Source organism: Neomonachus schauinslandi, chromosome 3 (assembly GCF_002201575.2).
Source record: "Neomonachus schauinslandi chromosome 3, ASM220157v2, whole genome shotgun sequence".
NCBI lineage: Eukaryota > Metazoa > Chordata > Mammalia > Carnivora > Phocidae > Neomonachus > Neomonachus schauinslandi.
The window spans coordinates 53,281,672-53,309,043 of NC_058405.1; the positions used below are offsets into that span (position 1 = coordinate 53,281,672).

A 27,372-nucleotide genomic window follows, 5' to 3' on the forward strand; every position below is an offset into this window, starting at 1 on the left:
GCAAATAATTAGCAGTGACTAATAGGATCTTGTGAATACCTTCTGATGTTGTTCCTCCTTCTTCTTTTGCAATTTTTTATTTTCTTCTTCCTTTAGAGAATCCTTATAAGCCCGGCTTCTGGCCTATAAATGTATAGGAAAAAAAAAAATCATAGGAAAAAGCATCACCACAATATACTAGTCTGCCTGCCACGGGACTGGTTCTAATAACTCAACCTCTGTATCAAGCATACAGTAAGCTCTCCATACACACTTGCTTATTGAGTGATTTATGCATATGTCTGAAGATGTCCCTGGGGATATATAAAAACAAGGCTAGTATAAGCATAATCATCCAGCACATTTTAAAGGATGATCTAAATGTTTGTTTAATTAAGCTTAAAAATATCCCCTCAGAGATAATCAACATAGTTTATTCTTCTAGTGATAAGGGTTTGAAAAACGTATTTAACTTTCCTCTATTCCAAGTATATTCCAACTAATAGCAGTTCTAACTAGACTCTGGTAAGGAGAGAGAATGGAGATGAAACTGGACTAAGAATAAGCCCATCGGGCGCCTGGGTGGCTCAGTTGGTTAAGCGACTGCCTTCGGCTTAGGTCATGATCCTGGAGTCCCGGGATCGAGTCCCGCATCGGGCTCCCTGCTCGGCAGGGAGTCTGCTTCTCCCTCTGACCCTCCCCCTTCTCATGCTCTCTCTCTCTCTCTCTCTCTCATTCTCTCTCTCAAATAAATAAATAAAATCTTTAAAAAAAAAAAAAAAAAAAAGAATAAGCCCATCAAGGAGGAGGAAAATCTATAGTTTTTACCTCATTTACAATAGCATCAATGCATTAAATTGCCAGGCATTTATTGCTATTACTTTATTTAACCCTTATATTCTATGAAGTAGATATTATCCTCATTTTGTGAATAAGGAAATGGACTTGGGTATGTGAAATAACTTGATTGGACCACAAGGCCAGAATGGATCTCCAATTCCAGGTGATCAGACTCCGAAGCCCTGAATCTACCATTCTCCTCCTTGCCTGGAATATCCCTCCTTCAACACTTCCTACTCCTTTGCTGCTCAGCTAAAATGCTGTCATATTCAACATATATGGAATTCAACATATACGGAACTCAACTAATGGCTTACACATGTAAATTCTGGAAAGTGGTCCCTGCCTAGGAAAGATATTGCTCTCAAATAAAGCTATATTCTTCTGTAAATTATATAGACTCTAAGTAGCTGATCAGTTAATCTCAGAGACAAGCAATAGAGACGGTGACTTTAGAAGCACTGATATACCTACTGCTCATTAATGGTATCCTATTAAATAGCCTGTCAACTGGTGACTGATACCACAGAATTCCAGAGATGCATTTCTTTCTAAGTCTTTGCATCCTTCATTGGTACCTGAAGCTCATTTTTATTTCTGAGAAGGAAAACCAAGGCTGTTCAGCAACACAAGAGTCATTACTTCTGGCTGAATTAGAGCCTCAAGGGGCAGCGTTAGGAGAACGAGCACACACAGTAGGATGCCCTCCAGTCCCACTGACCCAGCATGACAGGGTTTCACACACTGGCATAGTGACCATGCCTTCTGGAATTTATGAGATTTCAAGTATTTTGTCTGTTCATTCGTCATACACTTTCTCTGTTCACAGTGATTTGTAGCCTACCCTCTGTGAGGCAGAGAGGGCAGCCTGATAAGCTAATATGTAGGAAATGCCATTGTTCCCATAAAACTACCAGCAGCATCATGGCAGGACACTACATATTTCAGGCCTAGTTCTTTGGACTAATAACCCATAAAGCTTATGAAGGCTGGTCCCCCCCACCCGCCTTTCCTTACTATAATTTTTCTCAAGCACTTCTTAATTCATTCCCCCATTTCTGTCACTATAAAAACCCACATTCCATCAAATAATAAGCACTTGCCAGGAAGGGAGAGAGGCCTTTGGAATGGTATCATCTACAGCACTACTAATTGGAATAGTGGAACTCCAGATGTGTTCAGAAAGCGCTCACATATTCAAATCCTGCTTCATTAAACGGGCAAAAATATCCTAGGATTTTCTCTTATCTAAATCCTAAACATAAGAGAACTGTGATAAGACACTGAAGGTGAAGAGTTGTTCTCTAATGACCCCTTCTTTTTACATTAGAGAAGGCTAGTCTTTATCACAAGTATTCCACATAAGACCTGAAAGAAGGAAATGGAGCAGGGGCACACATCTTCTACTCAAGAGATTAAAAGGAGTAATAAAATATTTAGTTAAAGCAGATATGATGATTGAGTGAGAAACCTAAATTCTATTTGTATAACTTCCTTTTAAACCTAACCACTTTATTGGTCTTTTATCAGAATACGGGTCCTAGTTTTTTACTCAGAAAAAAACACAGTGATTAGACACAAAGTGTCATTTTAAAAAGGCCACAGAAACTGGGAAGTCACATGGCTCCTCAACTATGAAGAGTTCAAAGTTACTTGCAATCCTAATTCTTGCTTACCCAGCTGTGATTCCCAGGCAGGACAGGAAGTTTCTGTTAAAAAAATAATGGGGGGGGGGGTACTTTTGATCACGATTTTTCTTAGTTCTAAATCCCAGCAATTTCTGTCATTGTATTCACATGATTTTTCTATCACTAAATATTAATATAATATTAATACTAAATTTTTGTTATTCAACCAAAATATACATTTTTACTCACCCTGCCCCAAACGTTATGCTTATAATACATACATTCAATAAATAATACTTAAGCCTCTATGTGCAAGCACTTTGTAAGACATGATCTCAGACCTCAAGTGCCTCATAGCCTAGTGTGGAAGTCAGACAAGATGACTGATGATTACAGTACAGCATGATGGGTATTATGGACAGAAGAAGCTAAAAAGCACATTTAATTAAACTGGATCAGAACACCTTCTTGGGATGTGGTATATATATACAATGGAATATTATGCAGCCATCAAAAGGAATGAGATCTTGCCATTTGCAACGACGTGGATGGAACTGGAGGGTATTATGTTGAGTGAAATAAGTCAAACAGAGAAAGACATGTATCATATGATCTCACTGATATGAGGAATTCTTAACTGCAGGAAACAAACTGAGGGTTGCTGGAGTGGGGGGTGGGGTGGGAGGGATGGGGTGACTGGGTGATAGACACTGGGGAGGGTATGTGCTCTAGTAAACGCTGTGAATTGTGCAAGACTGCTGAATCTCAGATTTCTACCTCTGAAACAAATAATGCAATATATGCGAAGAAAAAAAAAAAAAAGAAGAAGAAGAAGGTAGGGGGAGGGGAAGAATGAAGGGGGGGAAATCGGAGGGGTAGACGAACCATGAGAGACGATGGACTCTGAAAAACAAACAGGGTTCTAGAGGGGAGGGGGGTGGGAGGATGGGTTAGCCTGGTGGTGGGTACTGAGGAGGGCACGTTCTGCATGGAGCACTGGGTGTTATGCACAAACAATGAATCATGGAACACTTCATCTAAAACTAATGATGTAATGTATGGGGATTAACATAAGAATAAAAAAAAAAAGAACACCTTCTTGGGGTGTCTGAGTGGCTCAGTCGCTTAAGCATCTGCCTTCAGCTCAGGTCATGATCCTGGGGTCCTGGGATCGAAACCCACATCGGGCTCCCTGCTCAGCAGGGAGTCTGCTTCTCCCTCTCCCACTCCTCCTGCTTGTGTTCCCTTTCTCTCTCTCTGTCTGTCAAATAAATCAAGAAATAAAATCTTAAAAAAAAAGGAACACCTTCTCAAAATGGGTTGACCTAAGTTGCGTTTTAAAGAGTAAGCATGAATCAGACTAAGCAGGGGGAAGGGCACTGTGTGAACAAATGAAAAATAGCATGGCATTAGTTTGTTAGGGCTGCCATAACAAAGTACCACAGTCTGGGGACCTTAAACACACAGAAATTTATTGTCTCACAGTTCTAGAGACTAAAAGTTCAAAAATAAGGTATCTGTAATGTTGATTCCTTCCGAGGTCTGTGAGGGAAGGATCTAGGATCTCCTTGGCTTGTAGATGGCCATTTTCTCCCTGTCTCTTCATATCATCTTCCTTGTAGACATGTCTGTCTCTGTGTCAGATTTCCCCTTTTTATAACGACACCTGTCCTGTTAGATTACAGCCCACCCTAATGACCTCGTTTTATTATTATCTCTATAAAGACCCAATCTTGAATACAGTCACACCCTGAGGTACAGAGGGTGGGGACTTCAACAAATGAATTCTGAGGTGGGCATGGAGACCACAATTCAACCTGTGACAAGCAATTAAGTTCCCATTTAAAGATGGTGGAGTAAAAATGTTTCTGTGCCATCCTTCTCTCAGAAATTACCCTGCACAGAGGAGAAAATGAATCAAACTCTACATTCAGAAACCAAGATACCCACAAGAAGCTGGTTTTCTCCACAGAGCAACGTGAGGGCCCAAGAAGGATGCGACAGCTGTCGAGGACGACAGATGGAAGATGGGAAAGTGGCTATTCCTGCTCCCACCCTGAAAATTCAGCCACTAATTCTCCCAACACTGACAGTAAACCAGAAATGTATTCTCTGGATAAACTAAACCAGGCACACCTAGCACAGAAGGTCACGGTGGTCAAATCCCAGTTGGAGAGTGAAAGGACTGTATAAAATCCTGCATACTGAGTAGTGAGCCTCTGGGCCCCCTTCTTTGAAGTTTTCCTCTGCTCCCTGCACCGGGTCCTCTGAGGGCTAGAAGGTGATATTTTATCCATGAAACAAGAACAGGCTGCTATTTTTATTTTTTTTAAAGATTTTATTTGTTTATTTGACAGAGAGAGACACAGCAAGAGAGGGAACACAAGCAGGGGGGAGAGGAAGAGGGAGAAGCAGGATACCCGCCGAGCAGGGAGCCCGATGCAGGGCTCGATCCCAAGACCCCGGGATCGTGACCTGAGCCGAAGGCAGACGCTTAACGACTGAGCCACCCAGGCGCCCCACAGGCTGCTATTTTTAAGAAGCAACAAAGAAGAAAGAAGGTCTTGGAAAATAAAAATATCTTCCCTCCCCCCACAAAAAGGCGGCCCATAAAATATTTAGAAGATAGTCAAGAAAACATGTGAGATAAGAGAAAAAATATGTGTACACACACACACACACACACACACACACGTGTGCATCTCTGCCCCCGTTCCTGGCACAGACATCCTAAAACCTTTGTAGTTTCTTAAGTATTTCCTAAGTGATAAGAGCATTAGGAGCATCTCTTGGTTTCATATTTGTCTTTGACCCCATCCCTCACACAGGGCTCCTAAACCCATATAAATTCCTAAGTGTTAAGAACATTACAGCATCTTTGTTCTAATGAGGCTTGCTGGATGGGCTCCAGGATGGGAACTGGTCACCAGAAAGACCACGCCATGATTAGAAGCTTGGAATTTCCCGACCAGTCCCCTCCAACCCTCCAGAGAGGGGAGAGGGGCTGGATATGGAGTTAATTATTGATCATGCCTACATGATCCCTACATAAAATCCCAGAAGTATGAGGGTTCTGGGAATTTCCAGGGAGATGAACTCATCCACACTGGGAGTTTGACCCTATCCCAACCCACAGGGACAGAAGCACCTGCACTCAGGACACTCCCAGACCTCACTCTATGTATTTCTTCATCTGGCTGTTCATCTGTATCCTTTATCATATCCTTTAATAAACTGGTAAACATAAATGTTTCCCTGAGTTCTGTGAGCCACTCTACCAAAGTAAGGGAACCCAGGAAAGGAGCCATGGGAACCCCCGATTTGTAGCCATGTTTGACAGAAGTTATGGGTAACCTGGGGACCTACTTGCAATTTGCCATCTGAAGGGAGGGCAGTGTTATGGAACTGAGCCCTTAACCCCTGTGGGAACCTCCAGGTAGGTAGTGTCTGAACTGTGTTAAACTCTGGGACCCCCAGCTGATGTCACAGAATTGGTTGGTGTAAGGAAAGTTCCCACACATCTGTTGTCAGAAGTGTGTGTGTGCAGTCACAAGACAGGAAAGGAGACACTCAGGAGGGAAAGGACAGGAGATTTGTCTAACCCAATACGCCAAGAAGGAGAAAAAAAGGTCCAAGATAAATTAAAGGAGAAAAATATTTTTTTTTCCACAAAGAAGAAAATAAATCCAAGAGGCCTAGGATTTCAATAATAAGAATTCCTTAGAGAAAATGAAGGGAAATAAATCAAAGAAATAACACAAGAAAATCACCTAGAACCAGAAATGAGTTTCCAGACTGAAAATGAATATAAATGACCCTCATACTAGGGTACATCATTACAAAATTACAGAATACCAGGGGGAAAAAAAGGAGATATTAAAACATTTTCAGGGGAAGCGGGATAAAACCCTTATGTATAAGTAATGAAATTCAGATTGCTTTGGATTTCTCAGGAACCAACACTCAAAGGTAGAATAGCAATGCCTTCAGAATTCTGAAGGAAAATTATTTCTAATTTGGAATACTTATTAGAAAATTACAAGCTAAGTGTGAGGGCTCAATAAAGATAGTTTCAGACATGCAATGACCTGAGCATGCATCTTCTCTTGGGAAGCCACTAAATAATATGCTCCATCAAAACAAAGAAATAAAACAAGAACATAGAAGATAGGAGACCCAGAAATCAGAGGACCCAACATAGGAAAACAAATAAGAGCAATTCCCCAGATGACCTTAAAACAGCGAGGCTCATCCTAGGCTGCACATTAGAATTACCTGGGGAGTTTTAAAAGCCCTAAAGCCCAGGCCACAATACAACAGGATCTCTGAGGGGAAGACCCAGGCATCAGTGAATTTTAAAACCCCCCAGGTGATTCCCATGTGTAGATGAGGTTGAGAACCAATTCAGTGAAAGGAAACTCCCAAAATAACAGCTGTGTAGGAGGCCAAATGAACAACCAGCCCCGGGGAAGGCAGAAGACTGCAGCACGAGGGCTGTTTCCAGGAGGGAAAGGAACCCGAAACTGACAAGCTTTCTCACAGGCACAAAATGGAAAATTTTGTGGAAATTTGCATCAGAAACACTTGGTGGAACAGTCACAAAATCTGAAGGAAGGCATTCAAATAAATGTTCAGAGGAAACGAAGCCAATGTTAGCAAAATTTTTGAAAAGTTGTAAAAGAAAGAAAATGTAAAGTATACCAACTGGCTTGGCAGGGAGAAAAAATTTATGTAGTCATAGTAAGAGAAAGCATGAAATACTGAATAGTTTTATATTAGGAGAATGGAGAGGAAGGAATAAATTAACAAAATCTAAACTTGATTGGTCAAGCAATAGCAATATATACACTGGGTAGATGAATCCAAATAACAAACAGCTAGGAGAGTGTGGTGGGAAGCATAATGGCCCCCCAAAGATGTCCACGTCTCAATGCCTGGAGCTGTGAATGTCACCTTACCTAGCAAAAGGGACTTTGCTGAAATTGAGGATTCTGAGATAGAAGAGGATCCTGGATGATCCAGGTGAGCCCAGTGTCATCACAAGGGTCCTTACAGATGGAAGGCAAGAAAGTCAAAGGGAAGTGATGTGAGGATGAAAGCAGAGGGTAGATGCAGCCACATGCTGAGGGGCCAGAGTGTCGGCAGCCAAAGGGAAGCTAGAAGAGGCAAGGAACGGATCCCCCCACCCCCCACCTTGTGCCTCCAGGAGAAGCCAGCCCTGCTGACACCCTGATTTTAGCCCCTTCATACTCAATGCTGACTTCTGACCTCCACATCTGTAACGGAACAAATCTGTGCATCTTAAGCCACTAAGTTTGCAGTAATTTGTCACAGCAGCAGCGGGAAGTTTTCTTATAGAGGCATAACTGACATAACATTATATTAGTTTCACGTGTACAACATAACGATTCAATGTTTGTGTATATTGCAAAATGATCACCTCAATAAGCCTAGTTAATATCTGTCACCATACATAGTTACAAAATGTTTTCCTTGTGACTAGAACTTTTAAGATCTCTCTTAGCAACTTTCAAATACACAGTCCAGTGTTGTTAACTAGAGTCACATGCTGGGCCTTACATCCCCAGGACTTATTTTAGAAGTAATGGGAAATTAATGCAAGGAGTTTAAAATATTGGGAGTGGGAAAGAGGTGGAAAGGGTGCAAGGGACACAGGTATTTCTTTAAGTGCTGACTTTTTTTTAATTATGTTCAGTTAGCCACTGCCTAGTCCATCAATAGTTTTTGATATAGTGTTCAATGATTCCTATAACACCCAGTGCACATCACAACACGTGCCCTCCTTAATACCCATCACCCTGTTGACTTTTTAAAAACATGTGGCACATGGATAAAAGTTAAACCAAACTGCACTAGGGCTTCTAAGGAGCAGAAGTGAGAGGAAATGGCTGGAAAGGCATGAGCCATGGAGCAGTGCCCCCCAAACATTAATGTGTACACACGTGACCACAGACTGTGTTAAAATGCAGCTTCCTATTCAGGTCTGGCGTGGAGCCTGAGATTCGTCTATACCTCTATAGGCTCCCAGGTGATGCCCGTATTACTGGTCCACAGACCCCATACTTGGAGTGGCAGAGACCTAGAGTCTATGTAGAGAAAGGTATCATGCAGGGAGGGAGGAGGGCAGAGGGCAGAAAGGGCTTTGTGCTTAAGCTAAAGCATTTTGACTTTATCTTTGAAGATACAGGGAGCCACTGGGCAGTGGAACCACAGAATGAGATTTTTTACATTATTCTTCCCTGTAGAAGAGGAGGCAAGAGGCAACAAAGTGGACTGGAAACCATTTAGTGTATAACCAGAAATATTCAGTGTTAATGATTAGGGAAGGCATGATGATGCTGGGACTTCTGACTACACACACACACACACACACACACACACACACACACACTACACACACACTACAGAGAACTGTATCAATCCATGTGTAAGTAAACACTGCATCTTTTGTCTGAAGTTCTCTTATGTATCACTTAAAGGAATTTTCTTGTAGTCTTGATGGAATTGCATAGTATTTATTAAATTCCCATCTGCCCATGGAAAATCCATATTTAAATAAGTGGGGTGATAAGAACAATTTTCTCAGAAAAGTTGCATTGTGTTAAAATTGTTTTTTTTTTTAACTTGAAGCCTTGCAGCTCATCACAACCCATATAAATGGGTACCACACAGTGTTCACATTCCATACGTTGATAATAATTGAGGCAAACTGCTAGTGTCTTCTTTCCACATCACAAAAAGTGCCCTGTATATGTGGGACGTTCCTAAAGCGTCAGAAATGGTTCTGCAGAGCATTCTCAGAGCCATTCTATGCATATGGATTAGACAGAATGAGAAGAGTACAATATGGGTAAAAAAAAAGTCACTTAAGTATATTGAACACCAACAAATTATTAATAAGTTTGGTGTTGAAAGGGGAGCAGCTATTGAATGCAGCTCATCAAGAACCATCCTGGGTGCAATGCTGCCCCTTATTTTCTATTAATAGCTCTGAGGGTCGTGTGACTAATGCAATAATCAATCCACAGAAAACACAGCTCTGGGAGAAATGACTCATGTTTTGGACAACAATATTGAAATTCAGGATGATCTTGTTAAATTGAAGAAACGAGCCAAAAATCAATTGAGCAGGCACACACAGTTCTGCCAGGTGTTTCAGACCACAGGATTCAGGAAGCCCTCAAGCAAAATCAAGCCCATCCTGGCAGCCAAGCACCCAGTTGATAACACTATCCAATTCCCGTCTTTCCTCCCCTCCCTCACAGCCACAGGGTATCTGGATAGACGTCAAGGACTGTCCCTACACAGGATTTAGCTCTACTACCTACAGCTTCTCATTCCTCTAGTGCCCTACAGTGAGGGAAGAGATAACAGATATGGCAGGACCTGTGGCAAATCTAGACTTTGGAACACATTAGAAGTGGACCAAAAAAATAAGGCACTTTTAAAATTTTGTAAGAGCATAAGGACCTTTTCCCAAGGAGTGTCATAATGTGTTCTTGACATTTTAAAACATGATCACTAAAGAGAAAGGGGGATGAAGGAAATGAAGATCAGGTTTCTCTAACATCTTTTTTTTTTTTTTAAAGATTTTATTTATTTATTTGAGAGAGAGAGCATGAGACGGGGGAGGGTCAGAGGGAGAAGCAGACTCCCTGCCGAGCAGGGAGCCCGATGCGGGACTCGATCCCGGGACTCCAGGATCATGACCTGAGCCGAAGGCAGTCGCTTAACCAACTGAGCCACCCAGGCGCCCCGGTTTCTCTAACATCTTATTTACCTACCCAAACTCTGGAAAAGTGAACACTCTTGAAAACTTAAACCCATCTTTTCTTTCAACTACAACCCTTTCCCAGAGGCATCCTTAATTACACTTACTTTCTTGTCCCCAGTTAGCTAGTCAATAACCAAGGCCCTGCCAATTTCACCTTCTAAGTGGTTCTCTGACCTGTGCTCTCATTTCCACCCTCCTACCCACTGCCCTACTTCATGCTTTCATCATTCCTCACCTGGATTAACACAGAGCCTCTTAAAGGCCTCTCTGCCTCTCTATTCCTTTAGAGCCATCCTTCACATGGTTACCAGTGTGATTCTGCTAAAATACAAATCTGACCTTGAACCTTCCCTAAAAATGTTTAGTACCTTCAGCACTCACAGAATGAGGTCCAAGTTCTCCAATCATCATACAAATTTCTGCAGTGTTCTGCCGGGAGCACCACAAGCTCCACGTGTGACGCATTTCTGGAAGTCTTGATGTCTGGGGGATGCTACTAGCATTTTGTGCCCAGGGGTCAGGGTTGCTACGCATCCTGCAGAACCCAAGACAGCCTACACGATGAAATACCCCACCCAAATTGCCACCTGAACTACCCCACCCAAATTGCCCCTCATGGTTCTTGCATCCTTCTCTAGAAGAGTGAGCTACACAACTTTTGTTCCCTAACACAAGCTGTGCATTTTCTTGCCATTATACCTTAATTCTTGCTTCTATGTTCTAATTCCTGACACCCAGAATGACTCTTCATGTTACTGACTCATCCTTTAAGCTTTAACTTTCTAATTGTTATATGCTCTACGCTCACCTGTTCACTTTATAGCTATGGCTTTCTCCTTCACTTAACTAAAGTCCTTCCAGGCAGAAACTGTATGCACTTGATAGACCTTATGTAAACATAAAAATTTGAAGGATAGAAAAATAGATGGATGACTAGGTGAGATCAAAGGCTTTTCAGAGGCTGAAAGGTGCCCATAATGTAGATAACAAGTACAGCATTATTTTATAGCTGAAGGAAGCAACAGTTGAAGTCAAAGTTTCAGATCAGGTCATCTGCCTTTAGTCCCAACAATCTACAATATAAGGACACTCTATGCCCTTAGTCTTCATTCACTAAATGCCTCTTTATAAAGTACCAGATGGCAACCCTGCATGGCATTCCACTTACCCAAGCTGAAGACTGTGGGTCACGAAGAGCAATTTGACGGGTACTTCTGTCTGGCAACTCTGCGTCCAGTCTGCTCAGGAACTCAGCAGTTTTGCTAGCAGGAACACAAATACGTGTTAGTGCCTTCATGAAAATAGAAATATTATTTATTGTGCCTTTGGATACAAGCCTAGACTTTTATTGGGTGATGACTGAAAATCTCCTGAGTAGAACAAAAGGTGAGTTGAGAACAAGGTAGCGTAGAAGACCAAAACAAAATGCTATTGCAAGACCACATTCTTGAAGAACATTAGTCTGAAAAATATAAAATTGTTTGTGGAATGTGAATCTATGATTTCATATTTTCTACTTTGTGTAGTTTGACATGGAGATAAATGCTCTCTCAGATTCCACAGTGTGGGGTCCTAACTTCCCTTTTGAGCATTTAAAGCTTGACACTCAGACTTCACGACAGAACTGTGTTACACTGGGTCCCCTGTGACTGTCATTCCACACTGGTTTCACATGGCCCTTCACCTACTTTCTCCTCTCATTTCCCTCATGGCTTTGACTGCTCTCAGGATATATAGCCCCTCCAATGCAGTAATTCTTTACCGCATATGGATCATGGACCACCTCCCCTTTGGGATTCTAAAAGCAGCAATGGGCCCTCTCTCTCCACACAGACAGACAGACCCACACACCTTCGCATTTGATTTGTACCTCCCATGGAAGTTAAGAAGTGCTGCTGGTCTGGCCTGCATTTCTGACATCTCTTTTTAGCTCAGAAAGATTGGCCTAGAAATATCCTCAGTTCTAATAAGAAGTTCTTTGATTTTCCCTTAAAAACTCAAACCACTGGGGGCGCCTGGGTGGCTCAGTCAGTTAAGCGTCTGACTCGGTTTTGGCTCAGGTCATGATCTTAGGGTCATGAGATCGATCCCTGAGTCGGGCTCTACACTCAGCGGGGAGTCTGCTTGAGATTCTCTCTCTCCCTCCCCCTTTCTCCCTCCCCATGCCCTCTCTCTCCCTCTCTCAAAAAATATTTTTTAAAAAGAAAAAAAACCCAAACAATCACCCCAATTTCTCCTCTCCTCTATGTCAAGCAGAGCACACTAGAATTGTTTCCTAGCCCTTACTTCAATGACTTTCCCATGCTGCCTACCATTGATCTCTATTCCTTTGTCCTTTCCTCTTGTAATTTGTGGGATTTTTACCACTTTATTTCACGTTCACAACCAAATACCTCATGGAGGCCTAATTTATATCGCATCAGCTCCTTGCAGCCTGCTCTCTGCCTGCCTCCTTCCCTCAGTTATCCCTCTTCTCCCCCCTAATATTTTAGTCCTACTGCTAGGATCCAATTCATCAAGCACTTAGGATGTGGGCATCAAAGGAAACACAACTGGTCTGGTAAAAATAAATGGTATCCAGTGGAGGTAAAATCAAAACAAGGAATTCAAAATTAAACAGAGATGCCCACATCACTTCAAATAATTACTTAGATAGAACATGGCGTTTGAACAAGGTCAGAAGCTTGAGTTAGGAAAGGAAGAGCAAAAAGTTAAGCGATGTACATAACCCTGAGAAACATAAGGCTTCAGCAGTTGAGACAAACAGCCTCTCCATTTGTCTAGGATTGCTTATCTTGCCCAGAGTAGACAAGGAGACTAATGAAGTCGCAGAGTTGGAAGCTGCCCCACTGTCTGGGGCTTTATGAAGTCATCAGTCAAAAGTGTTAAAAGAAGAGAGTTGCCAGAAGTTGGGATGAGATTCCTGAATATCCTTAGCTGAGTTCAGACATAGGAAATGCAGTGAAAAAGAAACACCATGATAAAACAAGGAAGGAACTTCAGGCCAAGTTGACTGGCAGCCCTGCACTGTGTGCTGACAGTTGCTTCTTAACTGTGGAGCCAACCACTAGCCACGGCCCTTCTGCCAATGATCACTGCCCCACTTACGCCACAGGACTAAATCATAACGATGGTCACAGGAATACAAGTATGGGTCTGTGCAGAATGTGGATTATTCCCCAAGATTAAGTACACAAACAAGCCAAGTTCCACGCTACTAAACTAACTGGTATTTCTCTACTATTAGTACAGTGCCTAGGTATATACTCTAATTTCCATATATTGGCTAAACTGAATTGGGATCCTTGTAGGCAACCGTGGTCATATCTAATAAAAATAAAATACACAACCTCCTTGAGGGCAAAAGTAGAATTTCCTGGTGGGAAGTCCAACAAGACTAAGAACCCCGGACTGCAGCACTGAGTCACTTTTCCCTTGGAGTTTCTTGCCCTTTGTCATCCTGGGACTTTGCCACCTATTGAGGGGATGATCCTGTTTTGCTTTATCACTCTAACCCAAGCGTCAATAGAGGACTCCTTCCTTTATTCTCCACAGAACTGATGAAAGGATTACCAATAACTCAGACTTGGTTTAGATTTAGTTCACTCATGTCCAACTTAAGACCTTCAAGGGTCCTTCCTGCTTGTTTTTAGGGTGATTCCTATAGCTTATCCTAAAAGGTGTCTTCAGGATAACCTCACTTCAATATAACCCAGTTGCAGCAGAGAATTGCTGAATGTCCAAATTCATGTTCTCCTCTTCTAGTCACACAACTTGACTATATTTCCTGGCCTCCCTTGCAGTTGAGGTTGGCCACAGGGTCGAGTCTTGACCCCGAACATGAAAGGGAGTGATGCATACCCCTTCCGGGACTAACTAATTATAAACTTCCCACACATGCTCCTCCACACGTTTTTCTCCTTCTGGCTGGCTGGAATAAAGATAACCCCCAGCACAAACTTGAAAGTTGTATACTGAAGTTAGGGAAGCCTATATTGGTTTGGGGCCTGCCTATATGAGTAGAGGGGGCCTCCACTCGAACTTGTTCACCCATGCTTTAAATGAGCAAGAAAAAAAACCCATATTACTCAATCTATATATATATTTTAAAGTCTATTACAGCACTAGTGTACCCTCATAACACAACACAAAGAAATATATACAAGAGAATCATTTCTCCATTCAGGTGATCAATTCCAAAACTATAAGAGGTAGCCAAGAAGAGTTGAGGAAGAAGAGAAAAAAAGGATTCTCAAGGATTCAGCTAGGCAGCTTAGGTATTTCAGAACCTTCGTCAGGGAAGGGGAAGGTGGGAAAGGGGAAGAATCTGTTCATCCTTGAGCTTTGTCTTCCTGTCAGTTCTAGAAGCTACCTAGGCCCAGAGTATAAAAAAGTATGATAACCTTCCAGATGCTAGGGAGGGTGTCTTGCAAAACTGGTCGCTTTATAAATTGCTAATGGAAGGGAAAATTGATGTTACCGCTTCAGAGAGTATTTGACAATACTTAGTAGAGTTGAATATATGTATCATGTCTAGGTGCCTACTCTAGAGAAACTCTTGCATAGGTATTTAAAGACACCTGAACAGGGTCATTTAATCCAGCACCATTTGTAAAAGTCTCAGAGATAGAGAGAAGGAAGATAGAGGGAGCTGGGGGTGGGACAGGGGTGGGGGAGATGAGAATGGAAAGGAAGAAGGAAATGAACTAGATCTACATCAAGAATCAATATGGTTCAATTCCAAAAAACAGTATCCAGTAGGGGGAGGAGGGGAGTTGTGAAAGTACGATACAGTGATCAAAATATCTGAAGGACACAAACAACAGTCTGAATATATGAGTAGAGGGGGTTGTGTGGTTTCATATATATGTAATAAAATTGGAAAAATGTACATGATGAGAAAAAGAAAAGCAGCCCAAAGCATCTGGGAACTGTTCTGACACATCTACACCTCAATGTTATTACAAACTAATCTGACTAAGCCATGTCGTTCTACTAATGGACATAAATGATCCCACAGAGCATCCACTTCACATAAGTACATCTCACAGATGACCAAATATCCCCCATCTTGCTAAATGAATGGCGACTTCCTTACCAATTACAGCTTTATACTCATCTAGGCTGTCCTTCCTTTGGGTAAGATTTATTGAGACACCCAAACATAGAATTGTCCCCACATGCTGACAACACATAATCCAGAGCAATCCCCTGCTTCTTTAGACCCTTCCCAAAATTACCCAACCAAAACCTAAATCCTAATCAGTTATTCCTAGCAGCCTTACTGAGCTATCCCTCCATTTCTTATGGTGCATTTTCTTTATCTGCAACAAGTAATAAACCCAGCATGTTCAACTACAGGTGTATCCCTGGTGGTCTTTGGCTGAAGGGCACTGACAAATGTTACATACCAGAACAGCTGTTACTGCTAGGAGAATGACAGAGGGATGGGGGAAATAGTGAAAGGGCTCATTCATCTCCATGCCATTTAAATTTCTTTTTAAAAATGAACCACATGTAAGCAAAATCTTAGGTATGACTTTAGTGGTTGATACATATTTTCTGTGATTTTGAAATGTTTCTCAAAAAGACAAAAAGCATACACACCATTGTGGTGCATACTGGGGAAAAGCTTTACACATGCCATTCTAGGTTCCTTTGAACAATAATTTCCAAAATGCCAATAGGAAGACCTGTGTGAGGCTGGAACCATGAGAATCATCTATGGTGCTTCTTGGAAATTACTGTACTCAAGACTTGGACTTTCTAATTCAGCATACCTGGAGTAGGATCTGAGAATCTATGTTTCTCAAAAGCACCCCTGTTGATTTTGAGAACTATTATAGTTGTACAGATGGATATTTAATATGCATAATTCTCTTAGGTCCATGTGATCCTGACTTAAGATTAAATCATGTTATAACACTCATTTGAAAACAAAACCTCAGTGTGTCTTAGGAGCCCTTCTATATGAGTATTATCTAACAGTACATTCTTCCTGTGTTTCACAATAGCTTCACAAACCTGAACTTCCCCACCGTGAAGGTTAGGTGAGCAAGTAATCATTCTTACATTTACACATGCATTTGTGCAGGCAACAGATATTTCTTTAGTCTCTGCTTTGTGCTTAGCAATATGGGTTATCAGATAAACTAAACAGATACCGTTTTGCCTGAGTTAGTTTCATGTAAGTGGATGTGAACAAAATCCATTCATACATTTGTCAGCACTCAGAGCTAAATCAGTAGGGAAAAATTTGAGGGTAACCTGATATTAGAATAGCCCTAAAGTATCTCCCCCAATTACAAAGGGAAAAAAATAACTTTACATTGGAGATTACCACAACCAAGTAATGAGAGTTAACATCAGCAATAAGGAGGACATCAACATCATGTATCCTCTGATATGATGCTCTGAGGACACAGCATCACTTCTTAGTATTCTGAAAATTAAAACCTCAATCTGATCATAAGAAAACATCAGATAAACCCACATTTGAGGGACATTCTACAAAGTAACTAACCAGTACTGACTGACAGTGTCAAGGTCATGAAACATAAGGCAAAAATGAGGCACTGTCACAGATTGGAGGAAACGAAATAGTCATGACCACTAATTATATTATGTGATCCTGAATCAGATCCTAAAATAGAAAAAGAACATTGGAGAGAAACTGGTGAAATTCTGATAAAGCCTGTAGTTTGTAGTGTTGTATCAATGTTAATTTTCTAGTTTGATAATTGTACTATGTTTATATAAGATATTAACATTAGGGGAAGGTAGGAGAAGATCTTACTGCAAAACACTGTACTATTTTTGTGACTTTCTCCAAACTGAAAATTATTTCAAAAGAAAAAAAAAAAATCTCCCTCGGATCTCTTCCTTACCTGAAACCAAGACTATATCTTAAAGACAGTGCCTTCCTCCGAGGTCCCTAAATGGAGGTATTTTATTTCTCATACTACATTGTCCTCAGTGCCTAGTGGTGACACAGGCATCTTCTCTGCTCCCCGTGCTACTGCAGACCATTACTTCTCCCCCCCATCACTTACAAAAAAGAATATCTGTTCCTGTAGTGCTCCTGATATCAGTATACCCTAAGTTCTTCCCCTCTTTGCTACTGCTACACTCCAAACCATCTGGTCAACCAGCTCTCATTCATTACGACTAGCCTTCCTCCCTATCTCAACTAGTGTCAGTGACATGGAAGTCCTTGATCTCCTCCCTGCCTTCCAGCCCCTAGGCTCTGGTTTTGGGGGGTTTTTTGTTGTTGTTGTTGTTTGTTTGTTTTATTTCCTCATCTCCAGTAGCTCTTCATTCTGCCTCAGTAACACTTCTCAAGTCCTACCCTAGATTTTATCATCATTAACAAATATCCTCCCTCCAACATATGAAATGACAGAGCTCACTCTTGGACAGAACTTTCTGTCATTCCATGTTCTTTGCACAAACATCCTCACTACAATAATTTTCTAGCCTCTTTGAGATTTCCAAACCCTTGTTTCCTCCTTTCTCACCATCAGTTCCCACCCATCTTTACTTATTGGGCAGCTTAGAGTCCACAGTCCATTTTTACAATCTTTCCTTTACAAATGCCTTTAATTCTCTCCCTCCTCTTTCTCAGATAAAGTCAACCATCTGCAGGTGTACCAGAGCAAGTGAATTAAACTTGGGGAAAATAATATATCAGGTGTTTGGGGATGGTAGACATGGAGGAGGATGGAGGAGTGGTGGGGTCAATTGGCTTCACTTGAAATTCACGAACACTGACGTCACTCTAAACTGAGCCAACACCAACTCCTACCTGGACCCCGGCAGTAATGTTGTCTCTAGCTTCTCCATTTCCATTCTTGCCTCCTCGAATCTATTCTTGACACAGCAAATGGTAATCACTTCTTAAAAAGAATAAAAAAGCTTCTGAAGGCTTGCCCCTCTAGTTAAAATAAAATCCAGATTCTGTGCCATGGCCTGCATGATCAGTCTGGCTCCTGCCTATCTTGGCAAATTCAAGATCTCTCATTCCCCACTGCAACCCCAATATACCAGCTTCCTTTCAGGTTATTGAATACACTGTGTGCTGATCCCTCAGCCTAGGACCTTCTCCCCTGGTTCTCAGCAGAGGTCATTCTTTCTCATGCTTTCATCTGCAGTTCAAATATCATTTTCTCAGAGATTCAGGTCTTCCTGATCATGCTAAGGAGATTCTCCCTCCCAGTCCCAGTATTCTTGATCACTGGTAGAGATCGCTATCTTCACCACTATGTTCTCCCACAGGAATTATAGTCTGTTATCCTATATATTTCTTGGTTAGCTTGGTTTATCTGAATTTCCACATTTGGTTATGGGGCTATATTTGTTTTATTCATAATACATACCTAGAACCTAGTAACCTGGTAGAGTGCTTTGCCAGTTTTTCTAGAGTTGTCTTTTTCTTATTACTTTGTAGAGTTCTTTGTGAAATTAATCCTTTGTCCATTACTCTTGAGGCAAATATTTTCTCCTAGACTTGTAGTGTTGTTCACTGTGTCTCCTATCATAAATTTTTTCTGTAGTCTGTACTTTTCCTTATAGCTTCTGACTTGTGCGCATGACTTATAATTTCTAAAAACATTCTTCATTACATTCTAATTTTGTGGGTTCAATAGTTTGTCAAATTATCTTTTTGATACTGATTTGAAAGGATACTTTTATCAATAGCTGAGGTCCTAAATACTAAATGCCCATATATTCATGGGCCTACTTGTAAATTCTCTCTTTTATTGAATAGATTTATTTATTACAATGCCAATAACACTTTATTACTACCATACTTTTATATTACATATATGATACCTGGTACATTAAGCCTCTCCCAAGTCCCTTCAGTTTTTCATTTTTAAGTTTATCTACTTTTTTAGTATTTTCTCTTTAAACTTTGTTTATCAAATTCCACAAAAGCCCTGTTCAGGAGAAATATCTTTATAATATTGATTTTTTCCTCTTATAGTAAATGGTGTATATTTATGTTCATCTTCTTTTAGGTATTTCATTTATGTAGGGTCTATTTATTAGACTTATAACCACCTGATTTACATTGTGGATGATTATTTTATATGGGATTTTTCTTTCAATTATATTTTATAATGGGCTTTTGATGATTTTTAAGAAAGACAAATGTTTGCATATTGGCTTTAGATCGATTCATGTTAGTTGAACTCTTTGTACCAGTTCTAATAATTTTTTAGTTGATCCCTTTGGGATGTTTTAGACAGACAATCAGAGGCACTTACCCCTTTCTAAAGAGCCAATATTTAGGCTCTTAATTTCTTTGTTAGAAATAGAAACGGTCTCTAGTTGCAGGTAATAATAAGCACTCTCATCATCCTGTTCCAGACTTCACTGGGGAAGCTGGCTTTCTTCCTAGAATTTCAAACAAAATCTAATACCTTCCTTGAAGGTTTAGTAGAACTCACTGGAAAAGACCCAGCTGGGCCTAGGGACTTCTGTAGGTAAAAGTCAAACTACATTTTCTCTTCCATTTATAGTTTTTATTCTATTCAGCCATTAAGTCTAACTGTATATATTTTCCATGGAAATACTTTTTTTCACCCAGATTTCCTCATTTAACAATTAGAAGTAGGACATAGTATTTTGCTCTTCCAGAATTTTGGTTATACTTCCTTTCTTGTCCTTGCAGGTTTTTTTGTTGTTGTTTGTTTTTTTTTCTTTTAAAATCAGACAAATTCTGGGGCACCTGGGTGGCTCAGTCAGTTAAGTGGCTGCCTTTGGCTCAGGTCATGATCCCAGGGTCCTGGGATTTAGCCCCACGTTGGGCTCCTTGCTCAGCGGGGAGCCTGCTTCTCCCTCTCCCTCTGCATGCCGCTCCCCCTGCTTGTGCTCTCTCTCTCTCTGTGTCAAATAAATAAATAAAATCTTTAAATTAAATAAAATAAAATCAGACAAGTTCAAAATTTGTCTGAAATTTTATCAGAATTTTAAAGACTCCAGTTTTGGGGTTAATTTACAGATGATAAATTCCTTTTCTACCTTACTAAAAAAAAAAAAAAGTCTCTGTATTATCCTCCCATCTCTTCCATATCTTTGTATTTATTTTATGGTTATAATACTATATTAATAAAATGCTTTGGTTTTTTATTTCCATTTTTACTAAATGCTTTTAAAACTCTACATTTTCTAAACAATTTTGTAGCCATATTCTGTAGATTTTAACATGAAATACTTTAAAATTTGTTTTCTTTTATCCCTAAATAATTTATAATTTGAGTTTTGGTTTCAATTTGTACCATAACAGTCATTTAGAGAAGTGATTAGAAAAAAAAAAATTAAGGGCGCCTGGGTGGCTCAGTCATTAAGCATCTGCCTTCAGCTCAGGTCATGATCTCAGGGTCCTGGGATCAAGCCCCGCATCGGGCTCCCTGCTCCACGGGAAGCCTGCTTCTCCCTCTCCCACTTCCCCTGCTTGTGTTCCCTCTCTCGCTGTCTCTCTCTCTCAAATAAATAAATAAATAAATAAAATCTTCAAAAAAATTTAAAAAAAATTAAGTGAATAGATGTTAAAGCTTCTTATTGCTTAATTTCTAACATTATTAGATTTTTCTTAAGAATGGTGGCTTTCTAGGATTTGGGAGTATTTGGGGGATTTTCTGAGAAACTTTGAAACCTTAGTCAGGGCCAATTGTAGTTACATCAATATTTGTAAAGAATATATATATATATATATACATACATATATATATATATATATATTTTTTTTTTTTTTAAATAGACTCCGTGCCCAGTGTGGAGCCTAACATGGGGCTTGAACTCATGACTCTGAGATCAAGACCTGAGCTGAAATCAAGAGTTGGACACTTAATCAACTGAGCCATCCAGGCACCCCAAGAATATGTATTTTCATAAACTAGGTACAACACTTTATAACTGTCTGTATAATCATACTAAGCCATTGTTATTCAAATCTTCTATTCCTTATATTTATTTTTTTGTTCACTTGATGTGTTCATTTCAACGGAAAATTAGCTAAATTAAAAGGAAAATTTGACAAACCCATTATCTATATTACAGACTTAAGCAGTTTGATTTATAGGTTTCAAATTGATATTTATAATTCACATTATCTTTTGGGTTACATATTTTATCTCTAGAAAAGACCTTTATCTTGTTGAATGGTTTTCACCTTGAATTCAATTCTGTCTCCTACTAACAGTGATATTAATTAATCTGCCTTCTTTTGTTAGCATTTATGGCTATATTTTCCATGCCTTTACTTTCAACTCCTTTGTTTTGCAGCATCTCTTGTAGTAGCGTACAGCTAGAGTTTCATCTTTTTATGTGATCCAAGAGCATTTCTTTTAATAAGGAGATTTGGCCTATATACCTTTTCTGTGATTGCTGACTTAAGATTTAATTTATTTGACAGAGAGAGAGAGAGCAGAAGCAGGCAGAGGGAGAAGCAGGCTCCCCGTTGAGGAGAGCCCGACAGGGGGCTTGATCCCACGACCCTGAGATCATGACCGGAGCCGAAGGCAGACGCTTAACCAACTGAGCCACCCAGGTGCACCAAAAGGTGAAGAAAGTGCCTCTACCTCTCAGAACCGCTAGCTGATGCTGTTGTCAGCAGATATCTGGTGCTGCTCCCTGCAATTTTTTTTTTTTAAGATTTTATTTATTTAACAGAGAGAGAGACAGCGAGAGAGGGAACACAAGCAGGGGGAGTGGGAGAGGGAGAAGCAGGCTTTCCGCAGAGCAGGGAGCCGGATGCGGGGCTCGATCCCAGGACCCTGAGATCATGACCTGAGCCGAAGGCAGACGCTTAACGACTGAGCCACCCAGGCGCCCCACTGCTGACTTGTTTATAAAACTTCCACCCTCCTTTCTGCCTTCTGTTGTAATGATCAAATTTTCATTGTCTTCATTGTATTTCAGTGTTGTATTTTTTTCTCCTAAAGTTTTTATGTTATATAGCCTATACATCCTGTTATGTATCTTATAATCCTGTTATATATCCTATCCTATTTGTCCATATAATTAAACACATAAAACACGTATCACTTAGGGCGCCTGGGTGGCTCAGTCGGTTAAGTGACTGCCTTCGGCTCAGGTCATGATCCTGGAGTCCCGGGATCGAGTCCCGCATCGGGCTCCCTGCTTGGCAGGGAGCCTGCTTCTCCCTCTGACCTCCCCCCTCTCATGTACTCTCTCTCTCTCAGTCTCTCTGTCTCAAATAAATAAATAAAATCTTAAAAAAAAAAAAACACGTATCACTTAGTCTTCTATCAATATGAAGAATTCACAAGCCTTTCCTCGTGCAAAGAAAAAAAATGCTTCTGTTACTTCCTATCTCCCTCTCTTCCTTGTGCCTTTCCTAGCACTAAAATCCTCTTGACATTAATTTGATCATGCTGATTCTTAATTAAGAAAAGAAGATAAAATCCATCATATACTTGACTATAAATGTCACTATCTTCTTTGTTCACAATTATTCTGATACCGTCTCTCTTCCTTTTTCTTGGATTATTTGTTTGACCAGAGTTCATTTTGTGGTAATTTTTTTCAGTAAGGATCTTAGAACTCACACGAATTCACAAAGTTGGCTCAGCAGGTAGCTTGTCTCCAAGATGGGGGTGGGCCACATGTGCCCCCAGGTACCGTATATTTACCAGAACCGCTTTCTGGGCCCCACAGCCTTAGTAAATCTTATGTGTCAAAAAGACATTCTTAGGGGGGCGCCTGGGTGGCTCAGTCGTTAAGCGTCTGCCTTCGGCTCAGGTCATGATCCCAGGGTCCTGGGATCGAGCCCCGCATCGGGCTCCCTGCTGAGCGGGGAGCCCGCTTCTCCCTCTCCCACTCCCCCTGCTTGTGTTCCCTCTCTCGCTGTGCCTCTCTCTGTCAAATAAATAAATAAAATCTTTAAAAAAAAAAAAAAAAGACATTCTTAGGGTCTATTCTTGGGAACAAAGGCCAGAATCAGCTGGTCCCTCTCATACTTCTTCTTGTGCTGTAATTTGCAGTTACTTTAGACTTTGTTTAGTTTCTCCCTCCAAACACAATACTAGATGTCTTACATGGATTATATTAATCTTCTTTTGAGTTAGCAACTTTTACTAGTCCCACCCCATGCTCTCCACGAGGAAACAGAGGCTCAAGGAGTTAAATAATGCTCAGCTAGTGAGCAGACGGATTATAGTTTGAGTCCAAGTAGTCTGATCCCAGATCTCCCCTCACAAGAAGAGAACACTTGACAGGACCAGCTTCCAACAATAAGATAATTAAGTAAACTAGTTTATAAATAAGACACTAGTCAACTTTCATCTTTTACCAATTATTAATTACGTATTGAGAAGGCTAGACGCTGGCCCTGACATCCAGGAGCTGGCCTGGCACTCAGAGCTAGGCCTTGGTGTTCTCCTGTTGGAAGCAATTTCACACAGTATCAACGTCAAAAGAGGTCACCCTGTGACTGTGATGGATCCTGACAAAAAGAAGACCACTCGTTAACATGTCTGAACAAAGATACAAGAACCTCGTCTAAACCAAAGTGACCAAATACCCCCAATTCCTAGCTAATTTGTGTGACTGCCACTTCTTTATTAATTACATTACCATTACAATTAATCACTCAGGTCTTCCCTCCTTTCAGATAAGATTAAGATACCTAGGGGCGCCTGGGTGGCTCAGATGGTTACGCATCTGCCTTCGGCTCAGGTCATGATTCCCAGGGTCCTGGGATCGAGTCCTACATTGAGCTCCTTGCTCAGCGGGGAGACTGCTTCTCCCTCTGCTTCTCCTGCTCCCCCTGCTTGTGCTCTCTCTCTCTGTCAAATAAATGAATAAAAATCTTAAAAAAAAAAAAGATTAAGATACCTAATCACAATCACTCCTGCCTCCATTCAACCCAGAACAAAGCCCTGCTTCCTCAAAGCCTCCTACAATCACCTGACACAGACCCAAATCCTAGCATGGTCTGATATCTTCTTACCAAGGTGGCCACAGTTCCCCCACGGTATGGTTAAGGAGTTTGGAATTCATCTAATAAAAAATGGGAAATAATTGAGGGTTTTAGAATAGGGTAGAGACATGATTAAAGTTGTGCTTTAGAAAATGAAATCGACAAAACATGTAAGGCAACCAGAAGAAAAAGACAGTGGGCAAAGATGGTAATGAAGCCATTCCAGGAGTACAGGGGACGACAAGGAGACAGAAGCCATAACGCAGGTGGCATGTGATAAATACCTACATGAAGGTGGTAGCAGCGGGAATGAAAATGAGTTAACGTGCACCAAGACATCTGCAGGAAGAATCAATAGTGGGTAGAGATTTTGATACGGTCTTAACCATCAGCACGATTTAACATTCACTAGGCAGGGATTCTCCCAGATCAGATTTCCCATAAAATATTCAGTCTTATTCTGAACAAAATAGGGGATTTTTCTATCTATAAGTTCACTTCATTAGCATAAGATAGAAAGTTATGAACAGGATGACTTTGGATTCACCTTACTTGGATTATAAAATGTGAAGTTGGATTTAATCCTACCATATGGATAAGGGATCGATTTAGCCCTTAAGTGTCTTTTGGAAGCTCCCATGAAGGGCATTAGAAGTTTTGTGAGCATATTAGAAGGCAAACTTGGGGCCTAAGTGTGCATATTCAGCAGACCTGCCTGGGTCCTCCACTCTAGGAAACTAAAATAGATGAAGATGTGCCTCCGAGGAACTAATCATACTATTATTTAAATGGAAATAAAAGAGATGCATGGCTCTGATGGTAGAAACGAAGTAAACTTCCCTTGCAACGAAGTAAACTTCCCAACCTTGCAACCGAAAGGCTGAGCTCAAGGTGGTGCTGTTTTGGAATGAACATGGTTCCAAGAGCTTTTTGAACTGGGGTTTCAAGAATTGAGCCCCTTCTCCCCTAGAAATATTAGAAACAGTATCTAGGAATAGAGTACAGCCCAGAGAGATCACAAAAGCCCACGGACCCTATAGTAAGTTTAACTGTGGTACTAACTCAGTGTCAGACCTGGAAGAGGATGGCATTCATATATGTTGAAAATCAGAGGAAGCACCCATACTTCCTCAATTTTTCTTTCACCTACTCTAGGCAAAATTTAGATCTTGGTAGGAAGAAACGCATCCGTTTCCTCCCATCCTACGTGAGCCCCCACCACCGATTAAATAGGCTCAGAATTCAAACCTCTCTCTCCATCTATCCAAAAGACATTATTAGAAAGATGACTACAACCCTCAAAATAAGCTACCATTCAAAATTCTAAATGCTGAGATTTTACTCAAGTGTTTTAAATCACCTAAATCCCAACATCCTCCCTTTGGTTTTTTTTTTGAAAAGCACAGCCAAAGGTTTATTAATTATTATTTCAAATGCTCAAATCCACCAGTAATATTAATAGAAAAGGCCATCCTGAAAAGTGCCATATTTGACTTTTTATAAGTAATTAAGTAGAGAGAGTAAAAATAATGGTGAAAACTACACCAGGGTTAGAGGCCTATTTCTACCCTCTGCTTTCATGCTCAAGAATCCTAGAACTAATTCTAAACTGTGAAATGAATCTGTCCCCAGTCAGAGTAGCAGACTTAATGCACCATTAATCTGGTCTGCTCTCAGCTGCCAATTGAAATAGTCACAGTCATTTGATTTTTAAGGAAAAGACAGTACTGCAGAAGTACATTCCAGAGGTCTTTTCATAAAAGCCATCCTGTGTGCTCCATCTGCACACACAATCTGCTTGTGTATTTCCAGCCAGCTTGCATGGGCAGATTAATGCGTACAATTAGAAAGCAACCTCACAGGCATTCAATAAACTGCCTTCATTATTACACTCAGGAGAGTCCCTTTGGGATGTCAATAAAAGCCTAGTTTTCTGCCTGTTAGCTAAATAATTGACAACACTAAAAATAATCAGAAGCAAATGAACAAAGTCAGGAATAAGGTGTTAATAAAGAGCACACTGGGCGCCTGGGTGGCTCAGTTGGTTGAGCGACTGCCTTCGGCTCAGGTCATGATCCTGGAGTCCCTGGATCGAGTCCCGCATCGGGCTCCCTGCTCAGCAGGGAACCTGCTTCTCCCTCTGACCCTCCCCCCTCTCATGCTCACTCTATCTCATTCTCTCTCTCAAATAAATAAATAAATCTTAAAAAAAAAAAAAAGAGCACATTAAGATTCTCATGGTGGTGCCCCAGGATGCTATCATGAGATTTTTCTCCAGCAGCTTGGATTTACAGTCTGCTCAAGTCCATGGATGCACTTCTGTACAAAAAAAAAAACAAAAACAAAACACCATTCCTGGTCTGCTATTTGAACCACATTTCACAGCATGCTGAAACTAGCAAGGACATGAGGTATTGACTAGTTTGAAAGAATTTCTTACTTGTGTTTCTATTTTGTGTTGCTTGGTTTAACAGTTTCAGGAGAATCTAATTCTTTTGGTGGAGGAAGGGAGCATTGGGAAATGTGGAATAGGCTGGTTGGTCTGGTGAAATCTTTGTGCAATTAGAATTCTAACAGCTCCCCTAGACAATTTTTGAACCATAAACCACTTATAAGAAGGTATGATAGAGGCTTGTTATGCCGAGGATCCATGTTTTCCAAGAAGTCCCTTTCATATTTCTAGCTATATAATGATCATTCATTTCATGAGCTATTAGTCTTTTAATTTCAAAAGTAGTTCAAAACAAAATAATCTTTAAAAAAACTCACATATATTTTATGTTCCTCAATACGCTTTAAAAATCAATTTGAGATACTTCTCATTTTTAGTCAACTCCTTTTTCCTGGTTAACTGGGACTTTCATGATAAGTAGAAGAAAGAGCAAGAGTGAAATGTGCGTGTAATTGAATTCATCTCCACTGATGGTATAGGAGGTGGTTGAGGGTAAAACTCTTTTTTTTTTTCTTTCAGAGAAAAAGGGTGATTGATCTCTAGTATTTAGTAAAACACAACTCAAGAAGCTGGAGACTATGAAAGAAAGGCGCGTGGGTGACATAACCTCCCATGTCCTTTAGATTCTGAGAATCTCTCATCCTTCACCTTACCATGCTTAAAAGGCTCCAGTAAATGGGCTTGTTCAAACTCCTAGTCCTATACCTAAGACCCTTCATTGGTAAGCAGC

General features: G+C 40.6%; 1 protein-coding gene across 1 annotated transcript in view; it reads right to left on the reverse strand.

The window, feature by feature from the left end:
* EPSTI1 (epithelial stromal interaction 1) overlaps nucleotides 1–27,372 on the reverse strand; it is an 86,583-nt gene that overhangs the window by 25,218 nt on the left and 33,993 nt on the right. Inside the window, exons 7-9 of the mRNA XM_021697927.1 lie at nucleotides 11,411–11,504; nucleotides 2,496–2,528; nucleotides 40–123 (exon numbers count right to left, since the gene is read on the reverse strand). Of these exons, the coding sequence (XP_021553602.1) occupies nucleotides 40–123; nucleotides 2,496–2,528; nucleotides 11,411–11,504 (211 nt within the window). The remainder of the gene's footprint in view (nucleotides 1–39; nucleotides 124–2,495; nucleotides 2,529–11,410; nucleotides 11,505–27,372) is intronic.